Source organism: Balaenoptera ricei, chromosome 12 (assembly GCF_028023285.1).
Source record: "Balaenoptera ricei isolate mBalRic1 chromosome 12, mBalRic1.hap2, whole genome shotgun sequence".
NCBI lineage: Eukaryota > Metazoa > Chordata > Mammalia > Artiodactyla > Balaenopteridae > Balaenoptera > Balaenoptera ricei.
Window position 1 is genome coordinate 52,459,651 of NC_082650.1, and position 17,041 is coordinate 52,476,691.

A 17,041-nucleotide genomic window follows, 5' to 3' on the forward strand; every position below is an offset into this window, starting at 1 on the left:
CTGCAATGAACATTTTGGTACATGACTCTTTTTGAATTATGGTTTTCTCAGGGTATATGCCCAGTAGTGGGATTGCTGGGTCATATGGTAGTTCTATTTTTAGTTTTTTAAGGAACCTCCATACTGTTGACACATTTTAACACTCGGGGAAATGCTGAGCCGGGTGCTCTGTGAAGGTCCTTTTCAGTCCTGTGGTTGAATGATGATGCCCTTCATTGTATCAGTCATTTTTACACTCAGGTATGATGTAAGTGTCAGCACCCCTATTTATAAAGGTGAGGAAAAGGCTGTGTTAATCGGGTTTGAGCAGATGCATCTCGTCAATTCTGAATGGCACCCTGATGTGTGCACCTGAACGTGCTAATCACTCCCAGGCTTCCTGGGAGCTACAGGCTGTGTAGGACCACGGCTGGGCCTTAGTGATCTGTTTCCATGGCTGTCCACCTGGCCGCCTTTGGAATCACTGTCACATCCTTTGCTGGGTAGAGGGCTATTGCTTGACGCTCTCTCAAGTCGGTTTTACTTTCTGGTGAATTCATTTGGATCATAGCCCAGAAGCTGGCTTTTATTACCTTTGATCTCACCCCATGGTTGTCAGCAGTTTTTAAACCAATAAGGTCCATATTCCCTTGGTCCCCATTTCCACATGGTGTCATAGGAGAACAATATTCCATCTGCATCTCTATTTTCCAGCTGTAGTGCAGATTGGTGAATTATCTGCATTCTCTACCTTAGACTATCAGACTTCCATAGGCATATTTAATTTGGATTTAAACTATTTAATAAACAGAATAAATGTTTTAGTTAGATTTTTTTCATTGTTTACCGTGCATCTACATGAAGAATTTTAACACGTCTTCTGTGTAACAGCAGTCTTACTGCCCAAATGTCTACTTAATATTTATTGAGCGCCTTCTGAATGCCAAGCACCATGCCAGACACTGGGGACACAAAAAGGATTAGTATCCCAGACTATGAAAACTTTTCAATGAAGGGAATATAATGGCAGGCTTCCTGCTCACTGGCTTGGAATGTGCTGGCCCATAGCAGGTGCTCAAAAAATGTTAGTCTTCCTCTTCCTCGCTCCATTCAAGAAGCAGCCTAGTATCTGGCTTTGTAGCCAGGTCCTTCCTGCTGATGTCTTCTGACCAGGAGGGAAGATGCAATAGAGGCCATCTAGGGGAAGGTGCAGGGTTCCAGGTTCCTGAAGACATCGTTCAGCACTGCATTAGCCACAAAGGATGAGGCACAGAGCATGCATGCCTACCCTTTGCTGCTCAGCTTCCCTGTGTCCAAGTGGGCAAAGCAGTGTTGGACTTGACTGTACAACACTGTCAAGAATGTGTTCACGGCCAAACACTGGGCCTCTGCAATGAGTTTTTAAAAACAGCTTTATGGAGATGTAATTCACGTATCATACAATTCACCCATTTAAAGTGTATTATTCAATGGTTTTTAATATATGTGCAACTATCACCCCAGTCAATTGTAGAAAGTTTTCAACACCTCAGACACCATACACTCTTTAGCTAGGACCCCCGGTTCCCCCAACCTCCAAATCCTAAGCAACCACTAATTTACTTTTGTCTCTATAGATTTGCCTATCCTGGACATTTCATACAAATGGAATCATTTAATATGTGGTCTTTTGTGGCCCAGTTTCTTTACTTAGCGTAACATTTCAAGGCTCACTCTCACTGTAGCACGGATCAGTACTTCATTCCTTTTTATGCCTGAAATTATTCCATTGTATGCATATACCATGTTTTGTTTATATATTCATCAGTTGATAGCTTTTTGAGTTGTATCCACATTTGGGCTATTACGAATAGTGTTTCTGTAAACATTCATATAAAAATTTTTATGTGGAAATTTCATTTCTCTTGGGAATATATATATATTTATACACACACATACATACACACACACCTAGTAGTAGAATTGCTGGGTTGTATGGTGAATTTATTTTTAACCATTTGAGGAAGAGCCAGACTGTTTTCCAAAGAGGCTGCATCATTTTACATTCCCACCAGCAGTGTGTGAGGTTTCCAATTTCTCTACAGTATCACCAACACTTACTATCATCTGACTTTTTGATTATAACCATCCTAGTGAGTGTGAAGTGGTACCTCATTGTGGTTTTGATTTGCATTCCCCAATGACTAAAGATTTAGAACAAGTTTTTGTGTGCTTATTGGCCATCTGTCTATCTTCTTTGGGAAAATGTCCATTCAAGCCCATTTTAAAATTGGGTTATTTGTCTTTTGATTGTTGAGTTGTAAGAGTTTTTTTAATATACTCTGGATATGAATTCTTTATCAGAGGTATGATTTGCAAGTAATTTCTCCCATTCTGTGGGTTATCTTTTCACTTTCTTGATGGTGTCTTTCAAAATGCAAAAGTTTTAAATTTTGATAAATTCAATATGTCTATTTTTTCTTTTGTTGCTCATGCCTTTGGTGTCAAATCTAATAATACCTTGTCAAACCCAAGGTCATAAAGATTTACCCCTATATTTCCTTCTAAGAGTTTTATAAGTTTTTGCTCTTACATTTAGGTCTTTGATCCATTTCAAGTTAATTTTTTTTTAATTAATTATTTATTTATTTATTTATGGCTGTGTTGGGTCTTCGTTTCTGTGCGAGGGCTTTCTCCAGTTGCGGCAAGCGGGGGCCACTCTTCATCGCGGTGCGCGGGCCTCTCACTATCGCGGCCTCTCTTGTTGGGGAGCACAGGCTCCAGACGCGCAGGCTCAGTAATTTTGGCTCACGGGCCTAGTTGCTCTGCGGCACGTGGGACCTTCCCAGACCAGGGCTCGAACCCGTGTCCCCTGCATTGGCAGGCGGATTCTCAACCACTGCGCCACCAGGGAAGCCCTCAAGTTAATTTTTGTGTATGGTATGAAGTAAGGGTCCAACTTCATTGTTTTGCATGCGGATATCCAGTTGTCCAAGCATCAGTTGTTGAAAAGACTATTCTTTTCCTATTGAATGATCTTGGCACCTTCGTTGAAAATCAGTTGAACATGACACATAGGTTTATTTCTGGACTCTCAACTCTATTCCATTGTTCTATATGTCTCTCCTTAAGTCAATACCACACTGTCTTTGTTACCATTGCTTTGTAGTAAATTTTGAAATTGGGAAGCGTGACTACTCTACTTTGTTCTTCTTTTTCCATGATTGTTTTGGCTATTTATGGTTCCTTGAAAATCCATATGAGTTTTAGAATCAGCTTGTCAATTTCTACAAAGAAGTCAGCTGAGATTCTGACAAGAATTGCATTCAATCCATAGATGAATTTAGGGTGTATTACCATCTTAATAATATTAAGTCTTCTGATTCATAAACATGGAATTTTTTCCAATTAAGTATTTAGATCTTCTTTAATTTCTTTCAATAATGTTTTGTAGTTTTTAGAGCATAAGTTTTATACTTCTTTTGTTAAATTTATTCCTCAGTATTTTATTCTTAATACTATTATAAATTGAATTCTTTCCCCAATTTCATTTTCATATTGTTTAATGCAAATGTATAAAAGTACAATTGATATTTGCATATTAATTTTGTATCCTGTAACTTTACTGAATTCATTTATTAATTTCAATTAATAAAAGTGTTTTATTGGATTCCTTAGAATTTTTTACATACAAGAGATAGTTTTACTTCTTCCTTCCCAAATTAGATGCCTTTTCTTTTTCTTACCTACTTGCCCTGGCTGGAACCTCCAATACAACGTTGAATAGAAGTAGCAAGAATAGAGACATCTTTGTGTTGTTCCTGATCTTAGGAAGAAAAGCATCCAGTCTTTCGCCATTAACTATGATGTTAAGTGTAGGTTTTTTTGTGGATGCCCTTTTTCAGCTTGAGGAAGTTCCCTTCTATTCCTAGTGTGTTGAGTGTTTTTCTCATGAAACAGTGTTGGAGTTTGTCAAATGCTTTTTCTGCATCTATTGAGATAATCACATGATCTTTGTTTTTTATTCTATCGATATCACATATTACATTAATTGATTTTCAGATGTTAAACCAACCCTGCATTCCTGAAACAAATCCTACTGGATCATGATGTATAAGTCATTTTGTATGTTAAGGATTTGTTTTGCTAGTATATTGTTGAGAATTTTTGCATCCATATTAATGAGACATTGATCTGTAATTTTCTTGTGATGACTTTGTCTAGTTTTGGTAGCAGGGTATTAGTGTTCTCATAGAATGAGTTGGGAAGTATTCCCTCCTTATATTAGTCTGCCTGGCTGCCATAACAGAATACCACATACTAGGTAGCTTTAACAACAGAATTTATTTTCTCACAATTCTAGAGGCTAAAAGTCTGAGATCAAGGTGTCATCAGGGTTAGTTTCTGGTGATACTTCTCTTCCTGGCTAGTGGACAGCCACTTTCTCTCTGTGTCTTCACATTGCCTCTTCTCTGTGCATGTGTGTGAAGAGGGAGAGAGCTCTCTTATGTCTCTTCCTCTTCTTGTCAGTACTTTCTTTTTAACCAGTCCTATCAGGTTGAGTTCTTACCCTTAAGACCTTACTTAACCTCTATTTCCTCCTTATGGACCCTCTCTCCAAATATAGTTGCAATGGGGGCTAGGGCTTCAACATATGAACATTTGAGGGGGACACAATTCAGTCCATAGCACTCTTTTTTTACTTTTTGGAAGAATTTGTGAAGAATTGGTTTTAATTTTTCTTTAAATACTTGGTAGAATTCACCTATGAAGCCATCCGAGCCTGGGATTTCTTTGTTTTTTGATTACTAATTTAATCTCTTTAATTGTTATAGGTCTATTCAGATTGTCTATTTCTTTTTGTCAGTTTTGGTAGTTTGTCCATTTCTTCTAAGTTACCTAATTGATTGGCATAGAATTGTTTGTAATATTTCTTAATAATCCATTTTATTTCTGTGAGATTGGTGATAATGTCATCTCTTTCATTTCTGATTCTAGCAATTTGAGTCTTCTCTCTTTTTTTCTTGGCCAGTCTAGCTAAAAGTTCGCCAATTTTGTTGATCTTTTCAAAGAGCCAGCTTTTGGTTTCTTTGATTTTCTCTATTTTTCTATTCTCTATTTAATTAATTTTCACTCTAATCTTTATTACTTTCTTCCTTCTGCTTGCTTTAAGTTTAGTTTGCCCTTTTCCCCCCAGTATCTTAATGAGGAAGATTAGGTTATTAATTTGAGAATGTTCTTCTTTTTAAATATAAGTATTTACAGTTACAAATTTTCTCTAGGCACTGCTTTAGCTGCATTCCATATGCAATGGTTTTTATTTCCAGGCAAGCTCCATATGCATCCCCATCTGTGAGAAGACCTGCTATTTCCCCTAATAAAATCAATTCTTAATCTTTCAATACTTATGTTGTGCGAGGAATCCATACTTGAAGAAGACATCTGGATCTTGTGGCCCAAATGTGTTTACTCATTGCCAACATTGGAGGATCCCTTGGTTTTTGTTATTCTAATGCCTTTGGGGATGTCTATATCTGTTTTGATCATGTGTAGTATATAGATGATTGTTGATGGGGCTAGATAGATATGATCTTGTCTGGGGTGGGAGGGACTGAAGAAAAGGAATTACTAGAATATTTTTCTTCCTCTTTCTATCCCTATAATCCCTCTGGACTTTGTTCTTCAAAACAAAACAAAGCAAAACACCCCACACCATTTGGCCACAGGTATAGCTCACAGAGTTCAACCGGCTGCAAGAATGAGCTTTAAAAGTGTAGAACGTGCTGATCTACTTGGGTGGGGGAGCTGACGATGAGGTTGGCAGAGTCTCCAGGTCCTCTACTCCCCCTGCGCTTTAGAATGGTTCTTTATCTCTCATCTGCAGGGTTTTGGGAGGACCATGGGGCCATCCAGATCAGCATTTGTGTCCCTAGTTTGTTAGCTTTGGTGGAAGGTTAGTGCCCTTGTGTGTACTGGAACTAAAAGTGTGGGGAGGAAGCACCATCACACCTGTGTCAGAACCCAGGCCAATCATCAAAAAATCTACAAACAATAAATGCTGGTGAGGGTGTGGAGAAAAGGGAACCCTCTTGCACTGTCGGTGGGAATGTAAATTGATACAGCCACTATGGAGAACAGTATGGAGGTTCCTTAAAAAACTAAAAATAGAACTACCATATGACCCAGCAATCCCACTACTGGGCATATACCCTGAGAAAACCATAATTCAAAAAGAGTCATGTAGCACAATGTTCATTGCAGCACTATTTACAATAGCCAGGACATTGAAGCAACCTTAGTGTCCATCGACAGATGAATGGATAAAGATGGGGCACATATATACAATGGAATATTACTCAGCCATAAAAAGAAATGAAATTGAGTTATTTGTAGTGAGGTGGATGGACCTAGAGTCTGTCATACAGAGTGAAGTAAGTCAGAAAGAGAAAAACAAATACTGGATGCTAACACATATAAATGGAATCCAAAAAAAAAAAGGTTCTGATGAACCTAGGGGCAGAACAGGAATAAAGACGCAGATGTAGATCATGGACATGAGGACAAGGAGAGGGGGAAGCGTAAGCTGGGACGAAGTGAGAGAGTAGCACTGACATGTACACACAACCAAATGTAAAATAGACAGCTAGTGGGAAGCAGCTGCATCACACGGGGACATCAGCTCGGTGCTTTGTGACCACCTAGAGGGGTGGGATAGGGAGGGTGGGAGGGAGACGCAAAAGGGAGGGGATATGGGGATATATGTATACATATAGCTGATTCACTTTGTTATAAAGCAGAAACTAACACAACATTGTAAAGCAATTATACTCCAATAAAGATGTTTAAAAAAAAAGAACCCAGGCCAAAGTTGTTACTCCTAGCTCTGGGACACTGTGACTCTGGCTTGATCTCTCCCAGGAATCATGGGCCAGGTGTGGGAGGCAGTAGTGATGGGCAAGAGAAGAGGGAGCAGGGAGATTCTGACAAGCTGGCAGAAACTCCTGGAGGAGCAGAGCCATGGAGGGAGAAAGACCTTTGTTTGAATTTTATTTACAAGTCATCAATAACCAAGATAATCACATTTTCCTCAGAACATGGAGGGTCACATGTCCCAATCCCTACTAAAATATGCTTCGTTGGTGAGGTGTCAATCTGCTGAGAGGTGAGCTATTTGGGATTATGCCACGGTATCCATTCCTTCTCATCTGCCGTCCCCACAGACAGTGGCACCTGTGCTGCTGGGGAAAGGTTTTCCAAGACTCAGCACCAGGTGTCTTCTTGAACTGCTCTCTGATCTCTGCTTCTCTGCCCTGCCTTCTTGCTTAGCAAAAACGGTCACCACTGAGGAGTGCCTGGTGAACCCTGCGAGCATGAACCGCTACAGCGTGGACTCCTCCTCCTCCGCCTTTAGCCACAGGGGCTCCCTGCCCACCTCCTCTTCGTTGTACTGCAAGAGGCAGAACTCTGGAGACGGCCACCTTGGGGGAGGCTCAGCCACCACAGTCGGTGGTCCCCATACCAGCCCCATGTCCTCTGGAGGCCCCTCAGCACCTGGGCTGAGGCCCCCTGGCTCCAGCCCCAAGAGAAACGGGACCTCTCTTGAAGGAAACAGATGTGGTAATGTAATGCGTGCACTGGCTTCCCCATGACCTAACCTCCTCTGCCCTTGCCCTGGGACCACCAAATGTAGGGAGACCGGGGGACTGTGGTGGTTTGAACACAGCAACACTGGGAAATTAGTAGTTTCCACAAATCCCTTCATGGATTTTTGTTGTTCTTGAGGGCAGCTGACTTCAACCTTTGACCATAAGCAAAGAAAATGGTGTATTAGAGTAAGTTAGGCTGTAGGAATAAGTAGAATCCAAAATGTACAGTGGCTCAAATACAATAGAAGTTTTTTATCCAGGAGTCCAAAGTGGGTGTTCCTAGTTGGTGTGTGTATCCCAACTCAGGGACCCAGGATCTGTCCATTTCATGGCTCTCCTGTCCCCTATGGCCTCCATGCCCCATGCATCTAGTGGTAGAAAGGGAAAGAACAAACAAGGAAGATGAACGTGTTTCCCTAGAGCCTGGAAGTGATGCCCATCGCTTCTACTCATGTTTCATTGGCAAGAGCTGGCCATTTTACCACACTTAACTCTGGGGGAATCTGAGAGGTGTAGACTAGCTCTGTGCCCGGAAAAAGAAGAACAAGAAGTTGCTAAAGACTTTTCTCTTGCACAGTGGGTGACTCTTACAGGATACAAATACATGGGCAGACCAGAGTTAAGTAAAATTCCCACAATGCTGGTTATTTTTTTTTTGTCCCGTAAGTTTTTTTGTTTTGTTTTGGTTTTCCATTTATTTATTTATTTAGGCTGCACCGGGTCTTAGGTGTGGCATGTGAACTCTTAGTTGTGGCATGCATGTGGGATCTACTTCCCCAACCAGGGATCGAACCCGGGCCCCCTGTATTGGGAGCCCGGAGTCTTACCCGCTGGACCACTAGGAAAGGCCCCCCACAATACTGGTTATGATGCTACTTCTGTCTCACCCATTAAAGTTAGCTTATTGGAATGCAGTGTAGGAAGGTACTGTCATTCTAGGGGTAGCTTGATGTCCGTTTTGATTTATGTTATAAAAAAAATCATTTTCAATTCAGTATTTGAGTATGAATAGAGCATAGTGGATAATCACATGGACTATGGAGCCCGATGGCCTGGGCTGGAATCCTGGATCTGCCATTTTCTGACTGTGTGACCTTTTGCAAGTCTGAACTTCTTTGTGCCTCAGTTTCCTCACCTGTGAGATTGGAATAATAATAATAGCACCTACTTCATAGGTTTGTTGGGAGGATTAAATAAATTCATATGTGTATTTAGTACAAGGCCTAAGAGTTAGTAAGAGCTCAGTAAATATCAGCAATCACAGATCACGTGAACACACCCCTCAACAGATCACAGCCCATCAACTCTACACCTGAGAACTGCTGAACAAAGGAGGCCAGAGGCCCGGGAGTCAGGGAGTCTTCATCTTGCCCCTCTGGTGCCTCCTGCGGGCTGGCTGTCTTCTCTGGCGTTTCTGTTCTGAGCCTTGGCTCGTCCACTGGTAGCCCTGACAGCCACAGTGGTGAGCTATTGCGTATGGTCCCAGATCCTCCACACTCTCCCCTCAAAGAGCCTCACCATCACAGACGAGCCTCTGTGGGCCGAGGAGGGGAGGCAGTTTTGAGGGGCAAGGCACTGTTCCCTCAGCCATGGGGGCTCTTGCCAAACATGGATGGCCCTGCTTCCCAACATTGTCACGCGGGGCCGTCGGCCAGGCAGGTTTGAGTGGGCAGAGCCCATTTTCCAAAATGGAGAGACGTTGTTGCATCTGATTTCTAAGAACAAGAGAAGGGAACAAAATCTGGCACAAACCCGCGTCATAAAGTAAATGAGGGGCAGCAGTTATTTCCTAGGTTTATCCCCAGAGTTAGTGTAATATCAGACATATAGTAGGCGTTCAGTAAACATTCAATCTCTACCCCACTCCACTCCCCCCATGGAGCCCAGTGCCCTCACATTGCCCCTGCTTGTCAAAGCCCTCATCCTGGGGTCCCTCTGCCCATCACATGTCTCCTTCTCTCAACCTCTTCTCCTCAATGCAATTCCCATCTGCTCAAGGTGGTGACCACAGGACACCAGGCTGATTGAATGGACTCATAAACCTAAGAGTATTGCCATTCTTTAAAAAGGAGATATTTACTCTCCTATTTAAGTTGGTGAAATCTTAGACCCTATGTCTTAAGCATAGGATTTCAAGCAGTAAGGAGAAGGCACAATTTGAATGGAGAGAACTTCTACCACTCCATCTGTCACTGAAGAGTTGTCTGCCCTAACCCAGCCCATCTGGTGGCCCAGATGAGGGGAATCCAGGACCCTTCAAAGGGGTCTCAGGTATTTAACTCCCTCGCCCTTTCTCTTTCTGCCTCCTTCCAACAGAGTCCTGGGACGAACTCCCATCCCAGTTCCAACAGCCCTCCTGTCCTTCCTTTTCATCTCCGCTTCAGCCCTTTGTTCTCCTGGAATTAGGTCCTCATCTACTGTCTGAGTAATCTAGCCAAAGGGAAGCCCAGACCCTTGCTCAGAACAAGCTCTGAGAGAGCCCCCTCTGTCAGAGCCCTAGTTGCACCCCAGGAGAGCCCCACTAGCTCAGGACTTCTGCCTCTCAGGATCTTGGGTGAGACCAGAGAAATGGAGTGCACCAGTGCCTGCTGCCTTCCACTCCAAGCAAGCCACTAACTGTGGCCAGGAAGATGTAAGCAGAAGTGGAAAAAAGATTGGGTCGGCAACTGGCAGTTTCAGTCACTGCTGACTAGAAATATTCCTTCCCTCCTGTTTCCTCCTGTGGCACTTTGTCTCCTCATCCCTGGTACTTCCTCTCTCCTGTCCCATAGTAGGAACCAGACTCTCAGCTTCATGAGGTCTCTCACTCATATTTGAATCCTCCGCAGCCCCAGGAAAGGGGCCTGTTTGAGGTATATCCTAAATAGCTATTTATTGAGCACCTACTGTGGGCCAGACACTTTCCACACAATATTTATGACTTATTATAAGTTATATCTTATAATTTATTATTATAGCAAGTATATATTATTATTGTAGGTATTATTATATTCAATTTACAGATAAAACAATTGAAGATCAAGAGAAGGTCAGTCAAGTGTTGAGTCAGGATTTGACTTCAACTGACTCCAAAGCTGGCTTTCAAAATTATCCCAGGGATTTTCAAACCATGCAAAATGGGATTCAAGGGGTCCCTCAGAGGTTCTAGGGCATAGGAGAGAGGGGATGGGAGCAGATAATACTCCAACACTGCCCTCTTTAACCAGGGCCTCTTCACATTTGAAGAGTGGGGTTCTATGTTTGTGTAGTTTGAACAAAGTTTGCACAGCTAAACGCATTTGGAAACCATGGAGATAAACCATGCTGAATTGAGTGGCAGTATATTAAAGTAGGAGAGAAAACCCCTGGCCTCCTTACCCATTTGTCACCTAGCTGCCAGTCTAGGTGCCGGCGGAGGGCCCTCTGGAGGGCTGTGAAGTTTTCCCTCCACCCAAAGAAGTGCTCAGTATTGCTCTGAAATTGCATCCCAAGTGAAAGCAGTTGGTATTAAGAAACCATATCTCTTTAAGGGGGTTTGACCTAAGTCATAAACCTGGAAGGGACCTAGAAATGGATTCTCCTTCATGGTGCTAATCAAAATGGTTTAAAACCGCAGAAGCCAGAAAATGGCATGAGGCTGCACAGGACAGTAGGTATTGATGACATGACAAACTTCTCAGTCCTCTCTCTCATGTGAATACCTACCCTGGCCTCCTGCTGTCTTTTTTTTTTTTTTGAAATGTGCAACTCTTTTATTTAAAAAATTATAAAATATTATTAAAGGACATAAAAATGAATAAATCGATAGTTAAATTATACCCATCAGTTGACCCAATATCATGATGGTGCTAATGCTCCCCAAATTACTGTATATATTCCATTAAATATGTTCATGTCCTATGACCCAATAATACTTCTCGGAACATACCCTATAAAAACTTCCTCAGAGACATGTGCAAGGAAATTTTTTGCAGCACTGTTTGTACTTCCTCCTGCTGTCTTGATATATCGTGCCCATCACCTCTGTCAGTGGACTCTGAAGGGATGTATTCACAGGACACGTGTCCCTGTTTTTTGCTGATACTCAGGTGAAAATCTGAGAGCTCTCCTCTGTCTCTCATCCAAGATATAATCACTAAGAACTATAAAGAGGTTTTAGATAACAAAAGCTTCCTGACATTTGCATTAACAGGAGATGCTGCAGAATTCCCAACTACAAGTATGTCCAAGCTTCAGAACTGAAGTGACTCTGACATTGTTATTACCACTCATATGCTTTCCATGGGTTGGAGTTTGATTCCGTAGGGTATGGTCTCGGGTGACGGATAGAGAACAATTCAGCAAGAGAAAGAAGAATGGGGACAGCGCTCGACGTGGGGGGCGGGGAATGAGTGAAGGTGCGGCACGGCTTATTCATTCCAAGGAAAGAGAAGAGTTTGTGCAGGGATGCCAAGGGAAATCATGCTGGGAAATTTGGGGTTCAAGTCAAGCAGACTGGGCTTTCTTTACTCTGTGGAAACCAGACATGGCTGAACAGGGAAGTGAGCTGATGACCACAGAATTTAGGAAGACAAATCTATTGGCCATTATGGAATGATATATAATAATAAGAATAGCAGCTATCTTTTGATTAATTCTTACCATTTAATGCTTCACATTATCCTATTTAATCCTCACAACATGGTAGAAGTTTGACAGGTGAGGCAACTAAGACTCAAAGAGATGTTGGTCAGTCCTGGCCAGCAGATACTTATGGAGCACAATATGCCAGGACCTCTTCTGAGGTCCAAGGATGGAGCTGTGAGCAAGACAGATGTGGGCCCTGCTCGCTGACAGCGTCCAATTCCAGAGAGGCAAACGTTAACGAATGTAACAAATGATTCTGAGGGGCCCCTTTTGGAGACGGATGGGCTTCCCTTCAAGATGCTTCTTGTCAGGCTCCAGCCCAAAGCCATATAGTCACTTGACTCCTACAATACTTTTGAGAAACAAGATGAAGAAACGGAGGCTCATAGAGAACAGAATGATCAGGTCCGGGAAGGGGCTCAAAACCTGGCCATTGGCTCTGCATTCACTGTGCTTTGCACACAGACACACTGCTGAGGCTTCAGATGTGTGAGAAAGTAGCTCCCTCGTGTTGCCCGGGACAGCCTGTGGTGTGAAGGGACCTTGGAGATCCTTCCCAACTCCTTATTTCACACCAAAGAAGCACAGAGACGCTTGCACAGAGGGTGGGTGGTAGGGGCTTCTGACTCTCAGCTCATTGTTCCTTCCATTCCTCCACATGACTCTATTGTTAGCTAAAGAGTTTCCTCTGAATTATGAATGAACAAAAGGAAATTATGCATGTGCTTGTGGGTCTGTGTGAGACAGAGAGCGACTCACAGGCAGCAGCATGAGTACCGGGGCTGTGAAGATATCCGGGGTTGCTTTAGACAGATTCACAGTCAGTCTATTCCTGGTGGATGTGAATTCAGCGTTAGAAACAGCCACCACCGTCCTTCATTCTACATCCATGCACAGCTGGGTTTTACTATACACGCGTCTCCCGCATCGCCCAGGGAATAGACCTGACCACGTATGAAGTTCTCGGCGCTGGAGAATGCCACCTCCCGTAAAGGTGGTTGGCAAGCTCTTTGCATACTCTCTTCCTTTAGGAGCAAGGTATTTTCACCTCTATCATGTCTGACTGCTGTCCAGTCACATCTGCCTGGCCTGGCTATGTCAGGCCAGACCCATCTGTCTTCCTGACATCTTCGCAGCAGCTGGAGGGGCTAGTGTGCTTATTATCTTTGTGTGAGCACAGGCCATTGCAAAGCCTCTTCAAACCTGCTAGAAAGTTCCCTCTCTTCCTCTTAGAGCTAGTTCATGTGCTTTGGATCCTGAGCAGGTCCCGAGGTGTGACAGCTTCCCGCTGCCGTCTTGTATGACTGTGAGGCACCTCAGAGAGCAAAAGTGAAAATGCCCACAGCTAGTACCAGGTGCCAGGAGCGGAGCCACTCCCCCTCCACATTCATCACCTGGAGAGCCTCCCCATAAAGACAAGCCAGACCACCTTGCTCAACTCCATGGCTGTGGCTCACGGGGAAAGTATTTCCCTGGCCTTGCTCAAAGGACCTTAGGCTCCCATGGATGATGGTGTGAGTCGGTCTGGTGGTTTTCCTTCCTGTCAAACACAGGAAATTAGATTTGACCTCCGCTCTGATCACTCTAAAATCATTCTTGGCACTGAAGACTTCCCGCCTTTGTAATCAGAGCATCTATTATCACCCTGATTATCGCCGACGCTCCGATGGGGCAGGCTCGAAAGGCAAATGCGTTTTCCGTGGTTCCTCTTCCCCATGTTGAGTGCAGATGTCTTTAAATGCAGTGAAATCATCTCTAATAAGCATGCGTCAGCATTCAGATGGCCCTAGGGTGTATTAACAGTTTCCCGCCAAAATGCACCAACCGAGCCCGTGCCAAATCACCTTAGGGGACCCTTCCAGGTCCAACAAGGAAAAGGCAGGGAAAATCTCAAAGTAAATCCAATTCGCAACCAAACTATTATGTATTTAGGACAGACTTCAAATGTGATGCTGTACTTTTCTCAGCACTACTGGAGAACTGTGCACTTCTCAAGTACATTGAAAAGAGGAGGAAAAAAAGAGACAGCAGAAAACTACTGCACCCTGAGATTAAAGAAGGGAAATGGAAGTGAAAGCTTCTCAACTTCTAACTTAGAATTATTCTGTAGGGAAGCTGCTTCATTGTTCAGAGCCTGAAAATAGGATTAAGGATTACTCGCACAAAGCTTTTGTGTAAGTTACTTATACTGTTTCTATGAAGTATATTGATTCATTTTACATTCATTGAACCCATATTACAAATATATTTGCATGGAGCTGTGGAGAGTCAATGATTATAAACTCTGTAATGAGAGGATCCCATTTTTCACCAAACACTTTGCCCAGGACCTGGTACAGAAGAGACACTCAGTAGATGTCCGTGGATGAATAGGGGGAAGATGAAAAAGATCATCCTCAAGAAATTAAAACTAACTGGAGGTTACAGGCAAGCACATGCATAATGGTAATACAAGGCAGATGTGGAAAGCATCTTTAAGAAAAGAACAAACAAAGATTTGGGAGTTAAAGGTAGAGGAAGATGACATCCAGATGGCAGGACACGGAAATGCTGCCTGTGAAGGGGTCTACCTGGGCTTTGATGGCTGGCAGAGCTTCTTTGGAAAGGAGGGAAGGTAAACACCTTCTAGAGAGAAGCAAAAGCACTAGCTAAGGTGGAGACTGGAAGCTGGAGGAACATTCGATCAGAACCAGTATGCCCAGATGGGGGTGTGCAGACGGGCAGGGAGGTGGGCAGGGTGCCTCCTTCCCTCTGTGGACCACCTGATGCAGGTCAGCCATAAGGCCAGCCCCAATCCCATTTCCATCCTCACACCTGCCCTTCCAGGTGGAGAGCATTGCCATTTTACAGCTAACGACAGGCAGCTCCAGGATTTGTCCCTAGATTTCTCTGTCACCAAAGCTCTTCCTCTCTATCCAGGCAGGAAAGATGTTATTGAGACCAAAGAGAGCCCTTGACCTTGTGCTACAGTACGGACTTGGTGCACGGGCGAGGGGCATCCACAAGGGGCACTAGGGAGAGTGTGAGGCCGTGACAGTTTTGCTCTAGAAGGAATAAAGCGTGAGGTGAGGACATCCGCTAGAAAACCTTTGTAGAGGGTCAGGTGAGAAGTTCCTGGATTGGGGCAGCAGGGATGGAAGACAGGAGACCAGTGTGAGAGGCATCCTTCTAAGAGCTTCAGAATAATTAAATGTGGGGAGCAAATAAGGGACAGGAGGTAGAAATATCACTGAGGTTTCAGAAACATGAGAGATAGGAGGGGATGCTGGTTCTAGGGAAAGAGGATGAATTCGTTTGGGACATACAAAACAAGTCATCCCCTAAATATTGCCTAAATATTGATTCACTACTCTCTCCTCCTTCATATGTCCTGCACCTTTTAATCTGCCATGTGGGAAAAACATTTATGCAGCAATGCAACTCATGCCACAATCACTGACCAGGGACCAGCTGTGGACCAGGCACAGGATTAGGCTCCTGTTGTCAAGGAATCCCTAGGCTAGTGGGAGGTTGGAGTGAGTGCTCTGACAGACCCGAGGGCTGGCGAGGCGCTCAGTGTAGGCGGTGAGTCTTCTTTCTGCACATGCGGAGCAGGGCATGGACCTCTCACAGACAGGGCTTCTGAGACTGTGGCACCAGAGACCCAGGACAAGCACAAAATGCCCCTCCATTCTGCCGCGTCCTTCTTGTCTCAGGGTGACACCAGTGGAGGCGGAAAGGACCTGAAGTCGTTTTGGCCTCACAGCACTACAGAGGTCTATCTGGAGCTTCATGGAACCTGGTTACAGCAGGCCCGGGGCCCACTGAGACAGGACTGATCAGGGTGGGGGGGGGTGTCTTTAAAACTCTAACATGGGTCAGCATTTCAACCTGCTGCAGGAGATCCATTTTCCAATGCTCTATTCCCTGGGAGAGCAGAGAACCTCTGTACGGAGGGGGAGGCTGCTGCCCTTAGGAGTGGCCTCCGGTGCTCCAGGCTCCTGCCAAGAGCAGGCACTCCTGGCCTTTCTCTGTCGCAGGAGGTCACTCGGGCCGTCACCTTGGACTCGGGGGCCAGGTGGGGACAGGCGGCACCAGGTAGGTGCCAAGGCCCGAGGCCCGCTGTCTCACGGCCTCCCTCTCTGTGCTCTACCTTCCAGCCTCAAGCCCTTCTCCGGACAGGCAGGACACCCGGCGGCCAAGGAGCACGAACCCCTCTACCTGGTCCGTGGAGGATGTGGTCTGGTTCGTGAAAGACGCAGACCCGCAGGCTCTGGGGCCCCACGTGGAGCTCTTCCGGAAGCATGTATGCGCGGTGGTGGGCCTGGGGGCGGTCAGGGAGCTGCGGGGCTGCGGGGGGCTCTGCACTATGCCCGGGGGCACCACTCAGGGGAGACCAGATGGAACCACAGGGTTCTCAGAGCGGAACAACCACCTAGTTTTGTTTGTCCCATCCGTTCCCTCACTTTAGCCTTTATCAGGAGTGCCTGTTTTCCTGCCCATCCATCTGTCTGTCTGTGCATCCATCTGTCTGTGCATAAACAAACATTTATAGCACACCTACAATATGCCAGCAGACAGTGCCTATTCCCAAGCTGCTTTGAGGATTAAATGAGAAAATGCACATAAAGTGTTCGGCACAGCGCCTGGCTCGTAGATGGCCTTTGGTTAGCAGGCCATCTACATATTTGCATAATTATTTAGGAGATTCTAAAATATATAAAGATGGTAATTTTTTTAAAAAAGGTAAGAATTAGTACTTTACCTGCCAAGCTTACTATGTCAGTTATCGATTGTTGCTATAACCCGTTACCACAAACGTAGTAGCTTAAAACCACACAAGTTTATTATCT

The 17,041-nt window shown here is 44.3% G+C and overlaps 1 protein-coding gene across 6 annotated transcripts in view; it reads left to right on the forward strand.

The window, feature by feature from the left end:
• SCML4 (Scm polycomb group protein like 4) overlaps positions 1-17,041 on the forward strand; it is a 138,688-nt gene that overhangs the window by 108,189 nt on the left and 13,458 nt on the right. For all 6 annotated transcript variants that reach the window (XR_009506198.1, XR_009506199.1, XM_059941471.1 and 3 more), the window contains 2 exons: positions 7,285-7,575; positions 16,349-16,494. Coding sequence is in view for 4 of the 6 variants with exons in the window: in XM_059941471.1 (XP_059797454.1) it covers positions 7,285-7,575; positions 16,349-16,494 (437 nt within the window). In the remaining 2 variants the exon portion in view is untranslated. The remainder of the gene's footprint in view (positions 1-7,284; positions 7,576-16,348; positions 16,495-17,041) is intronic.